Source organism: Protobothrops mucrosquamatus, unplaced genomic scaffold (genome assembly GCF_001527695.2).
Source record: "Protobothrops mucrosquamatus isolate PMUCROS unplaced genomic scaffold, P.Mucros_1.0 scaffold532, whole genome shotgun sequence".
NCBI lineage: Eukaryota > Metazoa > Chordata > Lepidosauria > Squamata > Viperidae > Protobothrops > Protobothrops mucrosquamatus.
In genome coordinates, this window is record NW_015386839.1 from 227,978 (window position 1) to 248,947 (window position 20,970).

Genomic DNA, 20,970 nt, shown 5'->3' on the forward strand with positions numbered 1-20,970 from the left:
TTCTTGATTATGAAGAAGTGGATCTTTACCAATAGCTTACATGGTTTTAAGGCCTACTGAACTCAGGTTTCTCCTTTTATACAGATAATAACTGTCAGCTTTCATCCATACTATTATATGTATTTAATTTATCCATTAGATCCACTTTAATATTAAAAATGAATTGGTGTAAGGTAGGACTTAAACTAAAGATTGGAATCTTATAAAACTTGAGGTGGAATTTGCTGTTTTTAAATTAAAAACTTAGATAAATGTCTAGGTATTTCAGACATTTTTGCAAGACTTGCAAAAATTCTTTTCCACACATCCACATTCTAAAATCATCTTCCCACTTTTTTCTTATACTATTAAATAGTGCATATGCTGGTTTCTGGATGTTTACTATTTTGTGCTAATCTGATTTCCCTGTTTCTCCAGCTGTGATCAATTTTCAAAGAAACCAAACCCAAGTGGCACAGGATATGTTGTTCTTAGTACAGGAAACTACAGGTCATGGGTGAAATGTGAGCCTGAATTCCCAGGATTTTTTAAAGAAAAAAAAGGGGGGAGGGGATGGGAAAAGCAATTAGTTCCAACACTGGTGGAAAAACCAGGTTTAAAAATGTTAAGAGGAAAGCAGAATTCATAGCTAGGCTAAATTCTGATTAAGGTCGTGTAGTTGGATATGCAATCCAACTAAACCTCCCTGGATTGAAAACTTTCTGATTTTTACTCCTCAACAGTTGGAGGAACTGTTAAGAGAGTTTTGTGGGGAGAAAGTAAAAGAGAGGGTGAAGTTAGAAAGAAGTAAAATGCATTTTTGAAACATACATAAGGAAAATTTCCAGGCAAACCTTGAAACATAGGCTAGTTTGAATTCAACATTTTAATTATGGAAGGTTAATTTTCCATTTGTTATCCCATTAAAAGAGAACTGAGTGCATTGGGAATGGAAGAAAGCATCAGTAGGAGATACATCATTCAAGATAAATCATTCAATATTCTCCCTATAAATTTAGAGTAAAATGTTAAAATTAGTGCCGATGGTCTCCAGCATCTCTAGGAACTAGATCAACCTGAAATAAATATGGAATTAGACATTTATCTCAAGGGCACGGAAAAAAAATGGAGATTAAAAGGCACAGAGATTTTTGAGTAATAACATAATACAAACATTCAATGCATACAAATATTCATGTCCTCTGAACAGATGAAAGTTTTGGAAACTCAACCAAACTTGTTTCAATGAAATCAGAGTGGATAGCCACATTTTTGGACGCTAAACTATGAACAGAAAGTATAGTTTAGTATACAGAAAGAGTATACAGAAAGTATACTCTTTCTAGCATATGTCAAATGATTCTTAAGGGCTAAATTAAATGTGATTTAAAATAAATGTTTTATTTTATTTTAAAATCAAATACCCATTGCAGTGTCAAGAATCCAAATTCAGATTAAAACAGTTAATTCTCTTTCCTAGTTATGCTATGTAAGTAAAAAGCTCCCACTGTGAATAGCAGATTCAATGGACATGTAATTTCAGCTGGGACTACAGAGAGATGAAGGTTTAACTACCACTTCCCTCATGTCTTTGCCTCAATCTGGATTCCCTACTCCTTCTGTCTCAGTTCTTGCTACTTGTAATTAGCAATAGGCATGACAGATCTATCTAGTTTATCTCTCAATAAAGATAAAAGCTGTACCAACTGTAATTATCAACTGCAATTTTTTTACAGGCAGGAAAAGATAATAAAGCACACCAGAATGTTCATTGTTTCTGGCACGCATTCATTTTGTGACTCACTAAAACGTCCTGTCAAAAGTTTTGTAATATTGTATTTTATAAACTGCACCCAATAAAACACAAAATAGTCTACTGTAGCTACAGTTGTTATTGTGTACATTTTGGTAATATACAAATACTAAATTATTTATTAAATGATGTCTTTCTTCTGCCCCAAAACAAAACCTGAAATTAATACTGCCACAGGTGCACTAGTGTAATCAATAAACCACAAAGTTCCTCATAGGAATAAATTTTACTAGCCTTGGACCTGATTGTAATACAGTCTAATTAATTTATTGATATACTGGTTTTAAAGAAATTAGATAAGTAATCAACTGCTAGGGAAAATATTTGTATATTTATCAAGCTATTAATGCTGGATCAGGCTTATCATACAGTGATTGGCAAGAAAAAAATCACCACTGTTGTACCAAATATAAACTATTTATTTTTAGATAAAGGAAGAAGAATTTTTAAAATAACTTTAGTATGGTGTGACAGAGTGAGTCTATTCCCAGTGAATATTTTAGAATTCATGACCATCCACATTATGCTTTTTAATCTTCTGAGTTCTTGGCTGTTGGCTAGGGAGATAAGCTTTGTTTGCCTTCAGTCATTATTAGGGTATTATTATTTTACAAAACAAAGCTTTATAATAAAAAAGGATAACTAAAAGCTAACCAAATTTAGAATAAAGCAGATCTTGTGATTTCAAGGGGATTTGTCAGATTTTCTAGCTTTACCAACTAAGATTACCAACAGTATTTTTGCTCAGTCATTTAGTAAAATAAATGCATGAGATTTTAAAGGAATCCACTACACTAAAGTTCTGCTCCATTGTCATATAGGCTTAAAACTCAGGAAAGAACAAGGTTCATTTTGCAGAACTTAACTATTTTCTCAAACCAGCATTTCTTATGCAAGAGACATCTATCACAGAACTACAGTATCCTGCGTTTATATAGGAACAACCAAATAATATTGTAAAGATTTGTGTCTTTTAGCTTCACCTTTTTTTTACTACATACCATTGTGTAGTTTGAGAGACATCATTAAACATGAACAAGCTGAAATAATTAAAAATATTCTAATTTACTTTTGATTGAAAGTAGGAACGTTTAGGTATAGGGGCAGGCAAACTTTTAATGACAAGGGTTTGAGTGGAACCAGGTTTTTCAAATGAATTTCCTTTGAGTTTGGGGAGGGTTTTTTTGTTTTATTTTTTAATGCTGACTAAATTTCTTTTAGGGCTTACTTTATTTTGTTTTAACATTTCTCACTTCAAAGTGGCTAGAAACTATGTTAGTTTTAGCAACTATATTGAATAGTAGCTTTGAAGAATCCCCAAATGGGATTTAAAGCCTACATGGAGCCCTGGTGGTTCATGTTGCCAAATCCTGGTATGACCAGTCCTGAGCTCAGTTCTCCACCTACATTTCCAGAAAGTCTGGATTTTTTTTTAAAAAAAATGGCTAAGCCTGTGTTGGGATACTATTTTTATAATCACTATAAATCAAGTAAATAACAGCCCTCTATATTTTGCAAAACTCTTACAATTCTTTACTCTCTACTCTAGTCTACTCTTCTATTTCTTTATTATTTTATCTGTTGAAAAATGTTCTTTAAAGGAAATTTCTTTTTAAGTAAGTTTGTTTGATTTTGTAGATGACAAATTGCTGTCAACAGCCATCAAGACATACTGAAAACCAAGTGTCTGAAACTCTTTCCTAGGCCATGTGGTTTATCTTTGCATAAGAGCTTTAGAAAGGGAACAGCTTTATTGAAGCAAGGACTCCTCCGTCTACGAAGGAGGAGGCATTTTCCCATCAGAAAATTTGTTGTGAGTTTCTTTTACTCCCAAGAGAAAAGCTAGGGAGGGTTTAAGGAAAAACAAATTGATAGCATTGTTTATTTTTGCAACTGAAATGGTTAGAGTGAAACAGTTAATCTCCCACCCAATGGAAGTCCTCTTGCTTTCTGTCAAAGGTAGAGTTAGGTTATCATTCTGTTTAAAACTCCAGAAGAGTTCCCAGATCTCAAGTGGGAATTTCTTTATGTTACAGAATGCCCTGAAATTTTTTTAACTCAAGAGGATAGGAGGCTAGATATTTTTTTTTCCTCACAAATAATAGTTTGGCTTCACTTGGTTGAATACAGTATTTTTTCTAGCAAAATAAATAAATAACCACAATCAATTAAATATGAAAACAACCATCAAATGTACACAGTAGGTGGATGGTATGGAATCTCATTTGTGCAAGGAAAAAAAGCAGAGGGCGTTCAGAGTGCACCTGTCAAACCAGCCCTTGGTTTCCTTGCCTACTGTCAGCTTATCCTTCATAGACTCAAGGTTTCCTTGGTCTTTCATGCTGGATGGAGAGAATGAAGTAGAGAGGAGTGCAAATTCCTCATATTTGTTCTAGTCCCATATTTATTCATGAACTATTTCATGAACCTGTCCAGATAGCCACAGGAACCCATGAGCCATGCCTGCATGTTGCTTATGTTAGCAGACAATAAAACCTGTTAAAGAAGCTCTCATCTAACATCCTTCAGCATCCCTTTGTTGGCTAAATACCAAGGAATCCTTCGCATCTCTACAGCCCATTTGAAAATCAGTAGCATTAATCAATAAGTCTGTCTCTGTTTTGGCTGCAGTTCACAGTGCCACAATAAAGCCCTTCTTCCCCACTTCCAGTTCAGTAGTCTCCACAGGAGAGGGTAGGGTCAAAACAGCAGTTGACGTATGTAAAAAAGGATGGTGCTTTAATCGTGATGCTGCCACCTCCATCTTATTTTGATCCTTCTCTCACTGATCCCATTGTCCAATTGATCAGCAATTGACTAGTAAGAACAAACTGCAGTGCAATTAGCAGTTGAAATGACTATTTTCATTAGGACTATTTCAATAGGAATTGGATTTAAAGTTTTTCTTCTCAACCCGTTATCTTGATCAAGATAGTTTTTCTCTCCTACCATGAGTAGGTGAAAACCGCTGTCTTGTATGCATCAGGATGATGGGGAGAGTGAACAGGTTGTAGAGTCTGGTTGGCCACTGTGACAAACAGAATGTTGGACTAAGATGGGCCTTGACATGATCCAGTCAAGCTATTCTTATATTCTTTAAGCTGATCTTTCTCAATCAAACTATGCTTCCCATTTTTGATAGCAGACTAATGTAATCAAAAGTCTGAGATACTTGTCAATCAATTTCCTTATTCTAAAAATTAGTTCTAAATAGTTCTAAAAATATACATTCTCTTTTTTTGTTGATATTCTGCAGTGTTAATAGTTAAATTTATATTTTATTTCATTTTACTTCATTTGCATTTTATTTAATGTTTAATAGTTTAATTTTGGAATGTTAAACACCTCAACTAAAATATTTAAATTTGGTACATTTTTGTTATTCCTTAAATAAGTTAGTTGAACAGTTTATCCTATGCAATTCATCTTTACGTCAGAATTTCTTTTTAATTGGAAGCAGTAGTTGTTGCTGTTGCTGTGGTAATTGGATTTGATTCTAGCCACTATGTATCTTGGGCTCCAGTTATTAATAAAAATGTAAAGGTGGAGCCTTCCTATCATTTTTAATCTTTCTAATCCAGGTCTGAATTAATAGGGAGAGTGCAGATCACTTAACAGAACAAAAATATCCCTCTATTCTTGGTCTGCAATGTTTTGAAAACTTCCATTTTTATTCCCAGGGTCAATGAATTCTGTTACTTTATAGAAATATATTTGATTAGTGGTGCAAAAGTTTTATCATAAATCCTCAACATACTTGTGTATTGTTTACACACTAGTTGGATCTTATGGTACTGCCTTTCCCCTTCTGTGTTGCATTGGCTTTGAAGACTCATTTGCTATGGGTGTCTTGACAAGTTTTCATGTGTCATTATTGTGAAGAGATTCTGTTACACAGCCTTTCCCTTTTTTGGCTCGGTGACTGGCATTTTCTTGATGTCTTTCAATGAGCAGGGTTCTGTTACCTCCTTCTTTGAACAACATAGGAAAGCCTTTGGAGTGGAGTGCCTTTCTTGGATCTCTCTGGTCTTCTGATCTGTGACATCTTGTTTTCCCCTACCTGCTCTGCCATACCAGCTTGTGATAACGATTTTCTTTGAAGCCTGCAGTTTTGGCTCACTGTTTAACTAGATGTGGGGAACATGTTCTGAAACCTCCACATTTTATTTTTCTCCTCATCAAAATCAGTAACATTATGCATCTTGACAGGTATAAAACAGATTCTAGGATTTTGTATACCTTGCAGTATTTTGAATATCCAACCATGATTTCTGTCATACATCTACAAATTTAATTTGATCCTCTTTTCTTCTGACATTCAAGCCTAAATCTTAACCTATCATGTACCCTAGACTGGGCTTCTTTCCATGTCAAAATGCAGTGAACAAGGGATTGCATTTATGGTTTTGCTTGGGAACCTAATTCGCAACGGCAGATGTGTTGATTGCTTCTTCCCAATATTACACACTGCAGCATGTATCTCATCATTTTAATCTGAGTTTTTCTTCTTTGCTGTGGTGACACAGTGGTTAGAATGCAGTATTGCAGGCTAATTCTGCTGATTGCCAATTGCCAGCAGTTTGGCAGTTTGAGTCTCACCGGTCAAGGTTGACTCAGCCTTCCATCCTTCTGAGGTGGTAAAATGAGGACCCAGATTTTGGGGGCAATATGCTGATTCTGTAAACTGCTTAGAGAGGGCAATTTGTCATTTTATTCTATGTTTTCTGTTGCACTGCTTTATATAATCTCATATTATCTTTGCACAGTACCTGAGACTTTCTCCTAAGCCATATTTCTTAGAATTTCTCTAATTCTTGAGTCTTCTTGTTTGGTCAATAAATACTGAATAGTCATCTACAGAAGACAATATATAATTTTCCACCTAGTAAATTTGCACTGACCCACAAATATTGTGGCGAATAAACTCTGGGAGTTCCTTTGTTTCTTTAGTTCTTCTTTTGGAAAAAATGGTCCTATATCTTGTTCTGATCCAATAGCAGGATTGCTATAATTGATTTATTTTATTTATTTAATTTAATTTTATTTACACGTCATATTTTCAGGCATTTAACTAAATTCTCCAATTTATGTCCCCAGCTTCTGTGCCAGACATTTATATAGATGCTGTGTTGTTATTCTAGCTTTATTGTCTTCAAAATCCACATCAAAAAGTTCATATTATTAAAGAATATATTTCATAACTAATTCATCATATTGGGTTATATAGTTTTGGTTTCTTTTAAACTCTACTTCATATCCAGAGTCATATGCTTCATTGACAGGAAGTTAAATTGATCTGAGATGTAGTGGTCACCTTGTATTGTTAAATTTGTGTCCTTTTTGCTTCCTGTGCATGAGAATCTCATTAGGCTTCCTCCACTGAGAATGTCCCTTTTTCCATATATTAGATCAGTGTTTTTCAACCTTGACCACTTTAAGCAGTATTGACTTCATCTCCCAGAACTCCCCAGCCAGTTGAAGTCTCCACCACTTAAAGTGGCCAAGGTTGAGAAACACCGTGATGAACAATTGATATGTAGCCATCCTGTGTGATGGAGAAAGACAAGTCTAATCTCTTCTGAATTTTATTACTTTACACTCTGTCTTTTGCCTTTCTTTCACTGTTGTGGATTGATTCCATTCTCTTTGGAATATATATAGGTTGGTGGTTTTGGCTTGTCTTTCTTGGGGTGCGTGGCATAAGATGAGCTAGACTGCTGTTTGTCTAAACCTAGCTGTATGATTCTTCAGAGATACTTGCACTTTTTCAGAATTATAGAATTCAAAGTCAGTTATTATAAAGATCTGCCCCACATCTTTCATTTCTAACAAAGAAACTACCATTTCTTAGGTTAAGAATTTAGAAGTAAAGCAATTAGTATTTCACCTTAGATTTTCAGGTCTTGCCTCTCAAATTGCTTGACTACTTCAAGCATTTTATTCATATGCAAATGCAGGTTTTCATCTCTTAGCCTCTTGTAGTATAGAGATGTTCTTTTGAAATGGTGAATTTTTCATCATAAAGGTGAGAAAGATTCCTTGATACCCTCAACTAGTTCTAAATTACATTGAAAGTACAGTCATTGATTACCAACTATATCATTTGTGATGCATCCTATGTTCTTTAATACTTTCCTCTATCCAGGAGTCTTTCCTCTTTTAGCATGTATGCAAACTCTTGGTCAATTTGACCAGAGAAGTCTGATCCTTTCAGCTTTTATACAGACTGTCTCAGGAAGAAAATTGCTGCTTTCCTTCCTAGTCTTTAGATGCACAGAATGGTTCACAATTTCTTCGTCTTTTATGGGATTTGTTTTACTTTTTCTTGCTGGTCTTATAATCCTATTTGGAGGAAGTTCTTTGTGTTCTGAAAAATGCCTTCCTGAAAAATGAAATTCACTTAGTGCAAAGACTATTGAGGTAGGTTGTCTAGCTAGAACTAGAAGGAGATTTTGTTTACATGAAATTCACAACCTAAGCAGGTCAGCCTAGCACCTGGCTAGCTACATCCTATCAGAAGAGATTCAAGGGGAGAACACTCCATGTCTGAATAACTAGGGAACGAAGGTGAAAAAGAAAATCTTGAGATTAGCAACCTCCTAAAGAAAGAGCAAACAGAATAACAAATAAAGAGGGACTACAGAGAGAAATCCTAATTCTATCCATACCTCACTGCCCCTTATTGTCAAGAGAATAAGCATTATTACTCAATGAAGCAGATTTGAATCCCTTGGATCCTGGTTAAAAAACAGCAAGTAGTCACTTCTTTACTATCATTTCGCACATTCTGACTCATCAGCCTAAATCAAATACATGAGTTCTATGGAATATTACTAAGTTTCAACAGCAACTGATATCAAGCAAAGATAATGCATGCTTTATTAAAGTCACAAAACAATTTAGCCATGGCAATAGATATGAAATTAGCATGGCCAAATGGAAGAAAGGAGAAAAAAATCTTGAAAGCTAAAGCTACCTGGGGATCATAACAGATTGCTAGAAAAGCACAGTCTCTATAAACAATATTTATTAGTTTCCATCTTACAGGGTTTTTTTTTTAAAGGCAACTACTGCAATTTGACTACCTTATGAAGGGATGACTCAGGAAATGAAAAATGCTCTACAATATTCAATTCACTATTTAGTAAGGAAAAGACACAAACCCCCATCTTTGAAATCTCAAAGCATATTTTTCCCTTTTTCTAAAGGCATTTTTTTTTATTTTTCCAGGAAAAAAAAACAGTCTAATTTTTTCACCATGATATAGAACTACAATTCCACATGGAACAGTTATTTATTCCTATCCAGTACTTCAGTTCTGATACTACTTTTCTTGGGTCCCTTAAAATATTGTAAACGTATTATAATAAAACAAGAGTACTGGTATGGCTGATTATATTGATGAAGCCTCAAGTCCAAATCCTTGCCTAACTTTAATCAACAATTAGTTGTAAAAATTCTTTGGAAAAAATATATAAGTTCAATTCCAAGAGCATTAGTACCAGGAGGACAACAGATGATGAGAAGGAGCCTTTATTCACCATAAAAAGTATCTAGTGAAGTACCACTACATGTGGTAGTCTGGTATTCTCCAATAATCAAAATAATTTTAGAAATGGGGGGAGGGAGACAAAGGAAGGTTACTCTTAAACATTTTTATTAGTGACTTAGAAGGTGAGATAGTGGGATGGTTATTACATTTGTTGATATCACAAGATGCATTTGTTTAATTTATAATTTCAACTTTGATAGTCTCTTCTACTTTTAAGGTAGTGTGGATAGAATATATACTATTTATATATTAGAGGCTGAAACTATAAAGGTAGTCCTTAATTTGTGACCACAATTGAAATCAGAATTTCTGTTGCTAGACAAGGGAATTGTTAAGTGAGTCGTGCCTACGGTATTTTCTTTTTTTTGCCAAAGTTGTTAAGCAAATCACTGCAGTTGTTAAGTGAATCATGAATTTGGCTTCTCCTATTGACTTTTGTCAGAAGCTGGTTGGGAAGGATGCAAATGGTGATCTGATGCCACCACTGTTGTAAATACACACCAATTGCCAAGGATCTGAATTTTGATCACATGGCCAAGGCGATGTTGTGACAGTCATAAATGAGAGGACTGGCCATAAGTCATTTTTTTCATTGCTGTTGTAACTTCAGACTGCCTCTAAACAAATGGTTGTAAGTTGAGAACTACCTGTATTTTAAAATTATATTGATAAATTAGAAAAAAAATGATTTCAAAAATAATATCACATTTCTCAACTGTCTCCCACTCTGGTGGCTTTACAGACTAAAAACAGAAAGAAAACAATACAAAGCATAAAACATAACTAGAGGGAAATCACTGAAGGTTACAACCTAACTTTATTCCATCTAATATTAAAAGGGACCTGCCCAATCATTCTACCCAGGTTTTCAAAGGCAGGCTAGGGTGAGGCATGCAGATCTCCAGAAGGATGCTGTTCCAAAGGGTCTCTCAAGTACCTAGTCCTAGGCTTTATGTCATTGTAGGCCTTTATAGGTGATAACCACCATCTTGAATTGTACATAGAAATCTGTAGGGCTCACATAGCAGGCATAGGGGCACTGCATTCTGGAACAGCTGTAGTTTCTTGGTGACTTCCAAGGACAGCCAGATGAACATCCATTGCAGTAGCCCAATCATGAGGCATGAATGACTATGAGGAGGGCCTCTTGGTCTAGGAAAGGGTTCAACCTGAGCTATGCAAAGGCCTTCCCTGACCACAGCTGCCACTTGCGTCTCAGGCAGAAGCTGAGCATCAGGAAAGACCCCCAAGTTGCACACAGATCTGTAGCACAGGGGTTCTTAAACACCATAGTGCGGTGAACCCCCCAAATCAATGAGTTTGTTTCAGCCTCTAATCATTTTGGTGTCTCCAGATATATATCTGGAGTGCTGTTAAATCTTGTTGCTCCTCTGCTTAGACAAGTGAGCAGACAGCTTTTCCAGGCAGAGGAGGAGTGAGTTCTTGTAGCCATCTACCTGTGCATATACAAGTCACTGGGACTATGTAGGGGAAGCTGGAATACTCTCAGAACTTACTCAAGGTTTTGTTCTTTTTAATGCATTTGTAGCAAAGTGAGAGCAAGTTCTGATAGTGGTCCAGCTTTGGATATACACGTCTCATGTGTACATCGCAATTAGATCACTGTGAGGTCTGTCCAGGTAGAGTGAAAGTGCAGTCTAGCAGCATCAAGCTATGTGTAGTATGTGCAAGCCAAACATATAGATCCAAAGTTCAATGACTATAGGAAATAAGTTTTTAATATACTGCCTGAATGACAATTCCTTGCTATTTATTCCAAACGAAGCTTTACAGTATAACAATTTTAGTATCTAAACTCTACAGCCAACCAATATTGAGGAATATTCAACAAGACTAACTGAATAACTTACATTACCCAAAACCCATTGCTAGATTTTCCTTACCAAAGAAAAGCACATCTGCTTAGGTATAAAAGTGGAAGTATTAATGAAACCTGGTTGAATTATGGCTGCTGTGAAAAGGCAAATGAAATTTTGTAAGGTCATTAGAAAAGGAACAGAAAAATCTGCCTATATTTTTTACAAATTGCTTATTGGGATTTTGTAAATCCTCTGAAAGAGGCCCACTGGAATTCATGGAATATATCTTTTTCTAGCTCCTGTTCCTATTGCTGGCTGTGCCTGCATATAAGACTGGGGAAAGATGTGACTGTTTTAAGGGCTTGACAAAAGGTGCTTCATATGTTTCCTGAATAATTTCCTTCAAAGAACAGTCCTATTGCTAAGCCCACTTCAAAGTTACAAAGCATATTTGTAACATTTCCATTTTCATGGGTTCTGTAATGCCATTTATATTGTTGTCTTTCTGTCTTCCTTTATTATAACTTTCATTTACCCCAGCTTTCATTCTTCTGTCTAGCAAACTTTCTATTTCATTCTGTATATTTAACAATACTTTTTTTCCTTTAAAGATGCTAACTTACCTCTATTCCTCATATATAAAATTGTTTATATATCTAAAATGCATATATATATATATATATATATATATATATATATATATATATAGTCTGATTGATATAGTCTGATTGATTGCACCTTGGCATTTTGACTGCTATACTGCAGTTCTACCTTTTTTATATAATCTCTTTTGCCTTGCAGCCCCCCAACTAGGGGTGTTAAGCAGGCTCAAGTCGCAACTGCGATACATTACAAATTCAGATTTCTTATTTCTATTATTTTATTTACTCCTTTTTATGACATTTAATTTATTTTTTCACTTTCTCCATGTAATACTGTATTTTTAGGGTCTCAGCTGGATATTTTAAAGCACTGTGATAATGAGCTCAGATACGTACAAATGATAACTTTTAAACTGACCGCCAGAATCAACAGAAACAATTAATAAATACCATTTTCTATATCCAAAAAGAAGGGTATTAAAAGGGTGGGTATCTTTATTTTCATAGACATGAAGTTTTTTGGGCTGGAATCTTCTAAGTGTAAGATTTTGGCAGGCTTCGACACTGTCACTGTGCATCCATTAAAGAATCCTGCTGTTCCTTGATTTGCTGCTCTGCTAACCTTGTGGGCAATGCAGAACAATGAGACTGCCATGGGAAGCAGGATAGGTTATGCGGATGCAGACTATCAAAGAGTAAGAAAAAGGAAAGCAACTATCCAGCTTCATGGTCTCTCTGCATCACAGATATGGGTAACTGGCAAGCTAAACTTATCAGAGATAAATTTGACTCATTACTACAGAATAGAGCAGTGGTGGCAAACCTATGACACATGTGCCAGAGGCGGCACTCGGAGCCCTCTCTGTGGGCACGCGCACCGTCGCCCCAGCCCTGCCTCCCACCACAGCCCCCTCCTCACCAGCAGCCCCCTGGAGGAGAGTCGCCCCCGGGTGAGGCCTGCACAGAGGAGCACAGCCAAGGACATAGCCAGGCAGCACAGACAAGACTTCGCCCTCACACCCCATAGCGTGCAGATGATGCTGCGGGGTATGGGCGGAGGGCGTGGCTGCTACGGTGCTGCAGGGCTGCCTGGGTGATCTGCTGCGGCGGGCCATGGAGGTGGTGCATGGCCCTACAGACGGGCGGGGTAGGGGGCGGAATAGGCAGGACGGGAGGCAGAGCGGGGGCGGGGGGTGGTTTTTGGGCACTAAGTCTCTAAAAGGTTCGCCATCACTGGAATAGAGTATAATACAATACACCCAAAAGCTGCATTAGAAAGTGCCTTGGGATCCAAAGAATAAAGCTGATGAAAGCAGAAGATTGGCTTCAGATAGTACTTCTGTGATTCTCTAGTATGGATTTGCCCTTCACAAGAACTGTGGAAGGAGCCACTATTCCATGGTAATGAGCCTGGAGATTTTCAAGAAGAGGAAGTGGAGATATAGGTATTCCTGGACTTATGATCACAATTGGGACCAGAATTTCCATTGCTAAGGAAGGCAGTTGTTAAGTGAGTTGATTTTATCACTTTTTTGCCACAGTTATTAAATCACTGCAATTGTTAAGTGAATCATGCAGTCATTAACTGAACCCACTGACTTTTTTTCAGGACTGTAAGATTAAGAAGAGTGAGAGTTTCCTGATATGGAAGCTAAACTCTGAAACATGTAATTTCCATTGGAACTTGATGCCCTTGTGATGCCCTTTCTCGCCCACCATCAACGCATTGATCATGACAGAGAAGAATAAAAAAAATGGATCCATGATGCAAAAGAGAGCTTTTCAGGTTGGAGCTTTGCAAAGTTAATTTATTGCTTTGTAAACAGCATAATTTCTTTCAACGGTTGTGTAATGATAGAGTAGAGAACGCTACCTGTGAAATGACAGAAAGCACTTTCATGTCAGTCGGAAAAGATGCATCAAGAAGATGGCAGATTACATGAAGCCCTGGTTTGTTTTTTCATAGTCTCAACTCAAGTGCAGAGATATAATGGTCACTGGACCGACCATGCAGGGGGTAATAATAAGAACAGCTAAAAGGAAAAAGGTTAAGGGTAACAAAACTCTCTGAGGATCATCTACCCTTGTGTGACATAGTTGTAGACAAAGTGAGGGATACAGCCACTTTTTGAAAGTGACCTCAAGAAAATATTAGTACTTCTTGTAGACAGTTGAATAGTTTGGATTAAAGAAGCCAGTTTTTAAATTGGATTTTGAAAAAAACAATTAGTAAAACACTGTCCATGAGCTCAAAAAACAAACCATTGTAGGCAGCACTGAACTTGTCCTGGTAGATGTTCAACCTTCTTTTCTTAATGATCCACTGAGTCCTCTTACTTAGCAGGAATTTAGTCTTCTGTAGTTTATTTACAGGGAACATATTTCAGTACTGTTGCCTATCAGAAACTTGTAAAACAGTTGGAACTGTAGATGTGATACCCTGTGATGTCATTTGATCTGCAATGATCTGTGGTTTTATAGTATGGTGTGGCAGTATCTGATCCAGCTGACACTTTTAATACCCAGTAAGCTATGTGTGGCCTTTGGCTGTAATAAATTGAATTGAATACCCAGTAAGCAAACTAAACTTTTAAACTGAAAGAATAGGATATGACATGTAGACATCCTATCTATTTATTAACAGTGGCAGCATTGTTTTCAAATATTCAGAACTGCCAGCCTTTCTCTGAATATATAGTACACTGAATTAAAAAAGTCTTATATTTACATGTAAGAGTGGTTTTAAATTGGGCAAACAGCATGTAAGTTGGAATTAGGTAAATCCTAAGGTATTTTTAGTATATGGACAAGTATTTTAGTTATTTAACTATGGTAATAATAGAATAATGCCTTTTGCTTCTTTCTTATTTCCATAATTATACTGCTAATTAAAAGAGAATGGGGTTTAGGCTACCTGAGAGTAAGGCAGGAGTGTGTTTTGTGTGTGTGTGTGCGTGAGTGAGAGAAAAAGAGAATGAAAGAATCCTCAGTTCAATTCTGATTTTTGAAACACTTCTGGGCTCAGAATCCTTTAATTCAAACTGTATTTCAGGAAAGAGATGCACATTTTCTAATAAAATGTAAGATGGATCTTACAATCCTGAAGCTTGCTTGCCCTTTTTTTGTTACCATTGCCACTGTGGGAAGTGGGAGGAGAGTTTAATCTGTTCATGCTCTGTGGATGTTTCAAAGCTAAAGTCTCTTCTTATTGCAATGTTTCTTGAAATGGAAGCTTCATCTGGTGACAATGGGAGTTCTTGTTTAATGAAATCGCAGATAAAAATTCATTGGAACAGTTAAGCATCCAATAAACTATAAACAGATGGGATGGAATTGCAGTAGTCCTTGACTTACAACCATTCATTTAGTGACCATTCAAAGTTACAATGGCCCTGAAAAAAGTGTTTTTCGCAATTATGACCATTGCAGCACTCCCACGGTCATGTTATTAACATTTGAATGCCTGGCAATTGGCTCATATTTATGACAATTGCAGTGTCCTGAAGTCATGTGATCAGCTTTTGTGACCTTTTGACATGCAAAGTCAATGGGGAAGCCAGATTCACTTTATAACCATGTTACTAACTTAACCACTGCAGTGATTCACTTAAGAACTGTGGGAAGAAAGATCATAAAATGGGGCAAAACTCACTACACAAATGTCTCACTTAGCAACAGAAATTGTGGTTTTAAGTTGAGGACTACCTGTATAATGTCTTCCTATGCATTGTGGCATTAATATTTAGTTTGGCGAGGAATAACTAAATCTTGGTGTAGTGTAGGTAGTCCTTGTCTTACAACCATTCATTTAGTGACCGTTCAAAGTTACAACAACACTGAAAAAAGTGACTTATGACCAGTTTTCACACTTACGACTGTTGCAGCATCCCCATGGTCACATGATTTACATTCGGATGCTTGGCAACTGGCTTATTAGAATAGTCATTGATGTAATATGCATCACTTTACTCTTACTGCCATTGAACAAAATAGCTAGAAAGAGCAGCTTTGCTTTGTAGAAAATACTGAACATAAGAACAGACTTAAAAATATAAGAATAGATCAGACATGTCAAACTCGCAACGTCAAGTGACATCGCGCAACGTATCAGGACGGTTTTGCCATTGCTGGCAATGGGGTGGGCGCAGCTTCCGGATGACACGTCTGGCTCGTGGGCCGGCAGTTTGATACCCCTGTCCTAGATCAAGCCAAGGTCCAGCTTGGTCCAGCATTTTGTTTCATTATGGCCAAACAGATACCCTTTGCACTTCTAAGCAGATGGAGACAGTATCCCATTCCTACCACTGTTTATTGCAAGTGATATCTGGAGCCATGCTGGCTCCAACTTTGAGCAAATTGCCCTTGCAAAACTTGCTCTCCATCCATTTATCCAGTCCACTTTTAAAGCCATCCAAGTTAGTAGCTGTCACAATGTCTTCTCACGTAATTCCATAGGTTGCTTATGTGCTGTGTGAAGAAGTGCTTTCCTTCATTCTAAATCTCTTTCCAGCTAGTTTCATGGACTGATGTTTCTCCTATAGTGTTTTAAAAATGGAAGATAAATTCTTCCCTGTTCTCCATGCCATCAACAATTTTATACATTTTAATCCTGTCTCTCTTCAATTACCATTTTTCCAAATTAGAGCGTTCCAAATATTCTGGATTTTGCTTGTAGATTAGGTTTTCAAACTTCCTGATAATTCTGCTTGTCCTTGTCTGCATTTTTTCCAACTTTATATTTTTTTAAATGAACAGCTGCACATAGAGTTCTAGATATGGACATATTATCCCATTATATGGAAGTTACAATGGGAGTTTTATTTTCAATAGTTTTTATATTTAAATCAAATTTGTCTTTTCTAAAACTGCTGAAAACTGAGATTTTCAAGATTTTTTTGGGGAGGGAGGGTTTAGTTACAGACAGTTCGGAGACATGTGTGTGATTGTGTGTGTGTATATACACACACACATATATATAGGCTCTGTAATTTGAAAGTACTATTTATGCAATGAATTATCTTAAAGTTCATGCTGTCTAAAAACCCTTGCCTGGCACAACAAAGCTAAAATAACTATTAGTAGAAATTCAATGGGACTCAACTAGCTTTTACTTACAAGTTTAAGGATATTTTTATCTTATGCTGCAGATGTAAAATAGACTAGAAAATGAGTCACAAAAGTGTTTGGGAAGTGGACTAATTACCACTGCATAGCACTTTTAAACACTTATGTGTTAAAAAGCATTATACAAATAACCTATAGAAAATTCACTTTTTATATTTTGCAACATTTCATGTTACATGTAGTCCTTGTTTAGCAACTGCCTCATTTAGCGACTGTTTACAGTTATGGCAGTGATGAAAAAGGAACTTTGTGACCAGTCCCCACATTTAGAACCATCGGACGTCTATGAAGCAAAGGAAAGCTGAAGGAAGATAATAAGTACAGTCATAATTTCACTTAGCAATCACTTTATTTAATGACCCAGTTGCTGGTTCCAGTTGTGGTCACTAAACAAGGACTGTTTGTGCGACCATTGTTAGAAGACCATTTAAACTGTGTGAGTTTATACTTATTTTATACTAGCCTTCTGCTTCAAAGTCTGTCTCATTATGAATTAAAAGCAATGAAAGACATACAGGGTGTATCAATAGTCAGGCTCCCAAGCCAATCAGAATATTACTTTTTTCCCCAGAGAAATGTTATAGTATTTAGAAGTGTTCAAAGGTCATGTGTCAGATGACTAAGGAAGTATTTACAAGAAAATGGCAACCAATTCAAACATTTAATGTAATGTATATAATAAATTGCCTGGGTTTTTTTTTTTAGTACATCCTGTATATTAGGGGCTGCTTTTCAATCTTTTGGGCTCATGGATACATGTGGACCATGGGGAATTATTGTGGCTACAATTCACAAAATAATTACCACAATGTTTTATTTATTTTAGCAATGCAGCTTTTTTTTAAGGCTAGGTACTGGTTCCAGTTGAATATGTACTTCTAGGAGTTTGTGATGAGATTGTTGGAGGGAACGTTTCTCTCCTACTCAGCTATTGTATACTGCTTTGTTTCCTCTGTGTTCTGGAGGATAAGGAGGATACAGGGAGTAGACAAAGCAAGACCATTTTCCTTACTGACTCAGTTGCGGCCTCCAAGTCAGGCATTTTGGGGGCAAGTTTAGAAATATAGGGGGGCGGGGCTGGAGGTTAGATGCTGTACCCACTGAGCAGTTTTTCCAGGCAACCTTCTCAATGTCTTATTGCTAATGGCTAAGCGAAGAATATTCTTGCTTTTTCCTCAGGCGTCCCATCTCCACTGGGCCCTATTTTTGGCCAAGCAGGTTAGGTTTCATCCCTTCAGCCACCAGCCTTCTCTGGTGCGGCCTGGACTCCCAGCATTGCTGAATAAATAGAAAACTTTCCCTCGCTTTCCTTTCCCAACTTCATCAATAAACCTAACATCGTACTTAATGAAAACGTCCTCTTTTCTTCCTGCCTCCTCTTTATGGGAGAAGTTGCCACTTTTTCCTTCTCCACCATCCTATCACAGCTGTTACTCTTTTATCTTTTTATTCCAACCCTCTTTTTTGAAACATATATCCTTCCTGTTGCAACTTCCTGACTCTTGTCTCTTTGGTCAAGTGCTCTGCTTACATCACAGCAGTCTTCTTTAACTTTGCTTTTCAAAAGGAGATGAAAAGGCTGCGTTCAGAGATCATTTTTCAGCCCCAGGAGCAAATATCCTAGTTATGCCCTCAAATTAGTAGTTAATTTGGAAGGCTATTCCAAGCACAGATTGAGATTCCAGACTAGGCAACAACTGCTCAAGACCATTTCCTTTAGATTGTGGAGGAGTATGGGAGATAAAACTGACTTTATTACCTTTTTATCTCCTCCAGTCTGCTTTTTGACCCATAGATGCACAGAGTGAAACTTTGATCGACAACATACCTTGGGTTTGAAGGCAATTAACTTCAGAACCATCTCAACGGTGAAAAGGCCAGTGAACAGCATGTTGAGGATGTTCATTGCTTGTTTGAAGAGGATACTTTGACCATAGTGCTGAAATTAAATCCCCACCAATTAATTATTTCAATTTGCATTGTGAAAAGTGGATTGTTTTCTCCTTTTACCAGTTCTCTCTTCCCTCTTCTACTCCACTTTTTTCCTACCGATTTCTTTATAATTTAATGAATTAACCATTAAAAATGTATTTCATTTCAAAACCAGCTGTGATATGGAGAACATAGTTTTCTAACACAATATTATGGGTTATCCAGTTGAAATATGATAATGTGACTTTAATCTATATCTAATTTTTAAAAAAGGCCATATCCTCAGAGTGGGCAGTGTTTGACTTACAATTGGCTGCTTAGTGACCATTCAAAGTTATGGCGGACCTAAAAAATGGGTCTGTAGTTGCAACAGTTAGGCTTCATTCACAGCCATGTGCCCAAACTTTGGGCACTCGGCAACATTTATGGCCATTTGCAGTGTGTTGTGGTCACATGACTACATTTCATGATGGTTTTACTTCTGGTTTTTAGCAAAACACATGCATAGCTAACTATTAGTTCGCTTAATAGCTATAGCATTCACTTTATGACCGTTGGGTTTGCTTAATGACTGCCACAAAAAACAAAAAGAGGTTGGTTATATGACCAACCCGTTTTATGACTATCACAACATATGACTGTAATGGACAGGCTGTGTTATACTTGTGAGCTGTCCTCAAAGTTATGACTGCTGCTTCCCCCATCACATGATTGCTTTTCAGGCATTTGGCAACCAGCTCGCATTTACCATTGGTTGTCACATTCTGTGGTCATGTTACTGTGATTTGTAACTTTTTTTGCTGTTGTTTTCTGACTGAAAAATGGCAAAAAATGGCCCCTGGATATACTGGATTCATTTAACAACCATGTGATTCTATTAATGACCCCATGATTTGCTTACAACATAGTGACTCACTTTACAATTATTGTAAAAAAATGTGAGTATATGTGTGTATGTGTATGTATATATACACAATTTAAATAAAAAAATTAACATTTTTATAGTTTCCGTATGTTGTACTTAGGAAATACACTTGCTTTAAAAAAAGGTATGCAGTTGATACAATTTAATCTGCTTTTGTAGAATGGGACAAATTCATACTTTCAGATAATTTTAGTTCTCTCACAGTAGAAAATTCTTGGTTTTAATAATGTACTTCTTTTCCCTTGGTAATTAAAGAAACTACAGGAACTGTGCAATTTCTAGATCATGAATATTGCTATGAATTCAATATTATCTATGATATTGTAAGACTTTCTTGGGCTGTATACTGCACTGAATTCTATTCCCAAAAAGTGTTTCAGAATACATGGGATAAAGACATTGCATTTGACTTCAGCTGTTTAAAGCAAACAATGCATTTCCTGAAATGACATGGCAGCCGCAGTAGTTAGCCAGGTGAAGATACATTTGTTTTAAATTATTTAAATTATTTCTGAAGCTCTGCACAGTCCTGGTATTTTCTAACTTCCCACTTACTTGCATGGCCAGGCAGATGGTGTTCAGCAAGATGAGGACGAACATCAGGTATTCAAAATAGGTGGAGTTCACCACATACCACACTTTATATTGGTACTGGTTTTTGGGGATATATCTTCGCAGGGGCCGGGCCTTCAGAGCATATTCTACACATTGACGCTATTAAGAGAAAGCAGTAGGTTAGATGATCCATCTGTAACAAGAAAAATAAATTCTACAAGTATATGATTGTTTAGCTTGGTCAGAAATATTTATTATAAAAATTCTTGCTTTAGGAAAAATCATTTTCTAATGGTAAGTCTTGTAAGTCTTAATGACCGACCCATTGTTTTGGGCCCAAAATTTTGTCTAGTATAGACCATTTTGTGAGAAACAGCTGGTAGAGCAATTGTACCTCATGAAAGTTCATGTAATTTTGAGAATTCCATCCAATATGATCTTTGATGACTGGAAATTCTACACGTTGCAGTCTTAAAAACTTATTAAACCTAATAACCTTGTATATTGCAATATTGTAATTATTTACTTTGGAATAAACCACTGATCTCAGTAGTACTGGTCTGTTAATGTTTATCAAAATACGACATGAAGGCTCCAAAATATATCATTGCAACAGGAACACAGACTTGCTATCTTCCAAGAGGTCTCTGCAGAATCCAATGGTTTTA

The 20,970-nt window shown here is 36.5% G+C and overlaps 1 protein-coding gene across 1 annotated transcript in view; it reads right to left on the minus strand.

The window, feature by feature from the left end:
- The window catches only part of CACNA1C (calcium voltage-gated channel subunit alpha1 C), a 182,976-nt gene that overhangs the window by 59,936 nt on the left and 102,070 nt on the right, over positions 1-20,970 (minus strand). The window contains exons 23-24 of the mRNA XM_015816939.1: positions 20,303-20,461; positions 18,719-18,829 (exon numbers count right to left, since the gene is read on the minus strand). Coding sequence (XP_015672425.1) covers positions 18,719-18,829; positions 20,303-20,461 — 270 coding nt within the window. The remainder of the gene's footprint in view (positions 1-18,718; positions 18,830-20,302; positions 20,462-20,970) is intronic.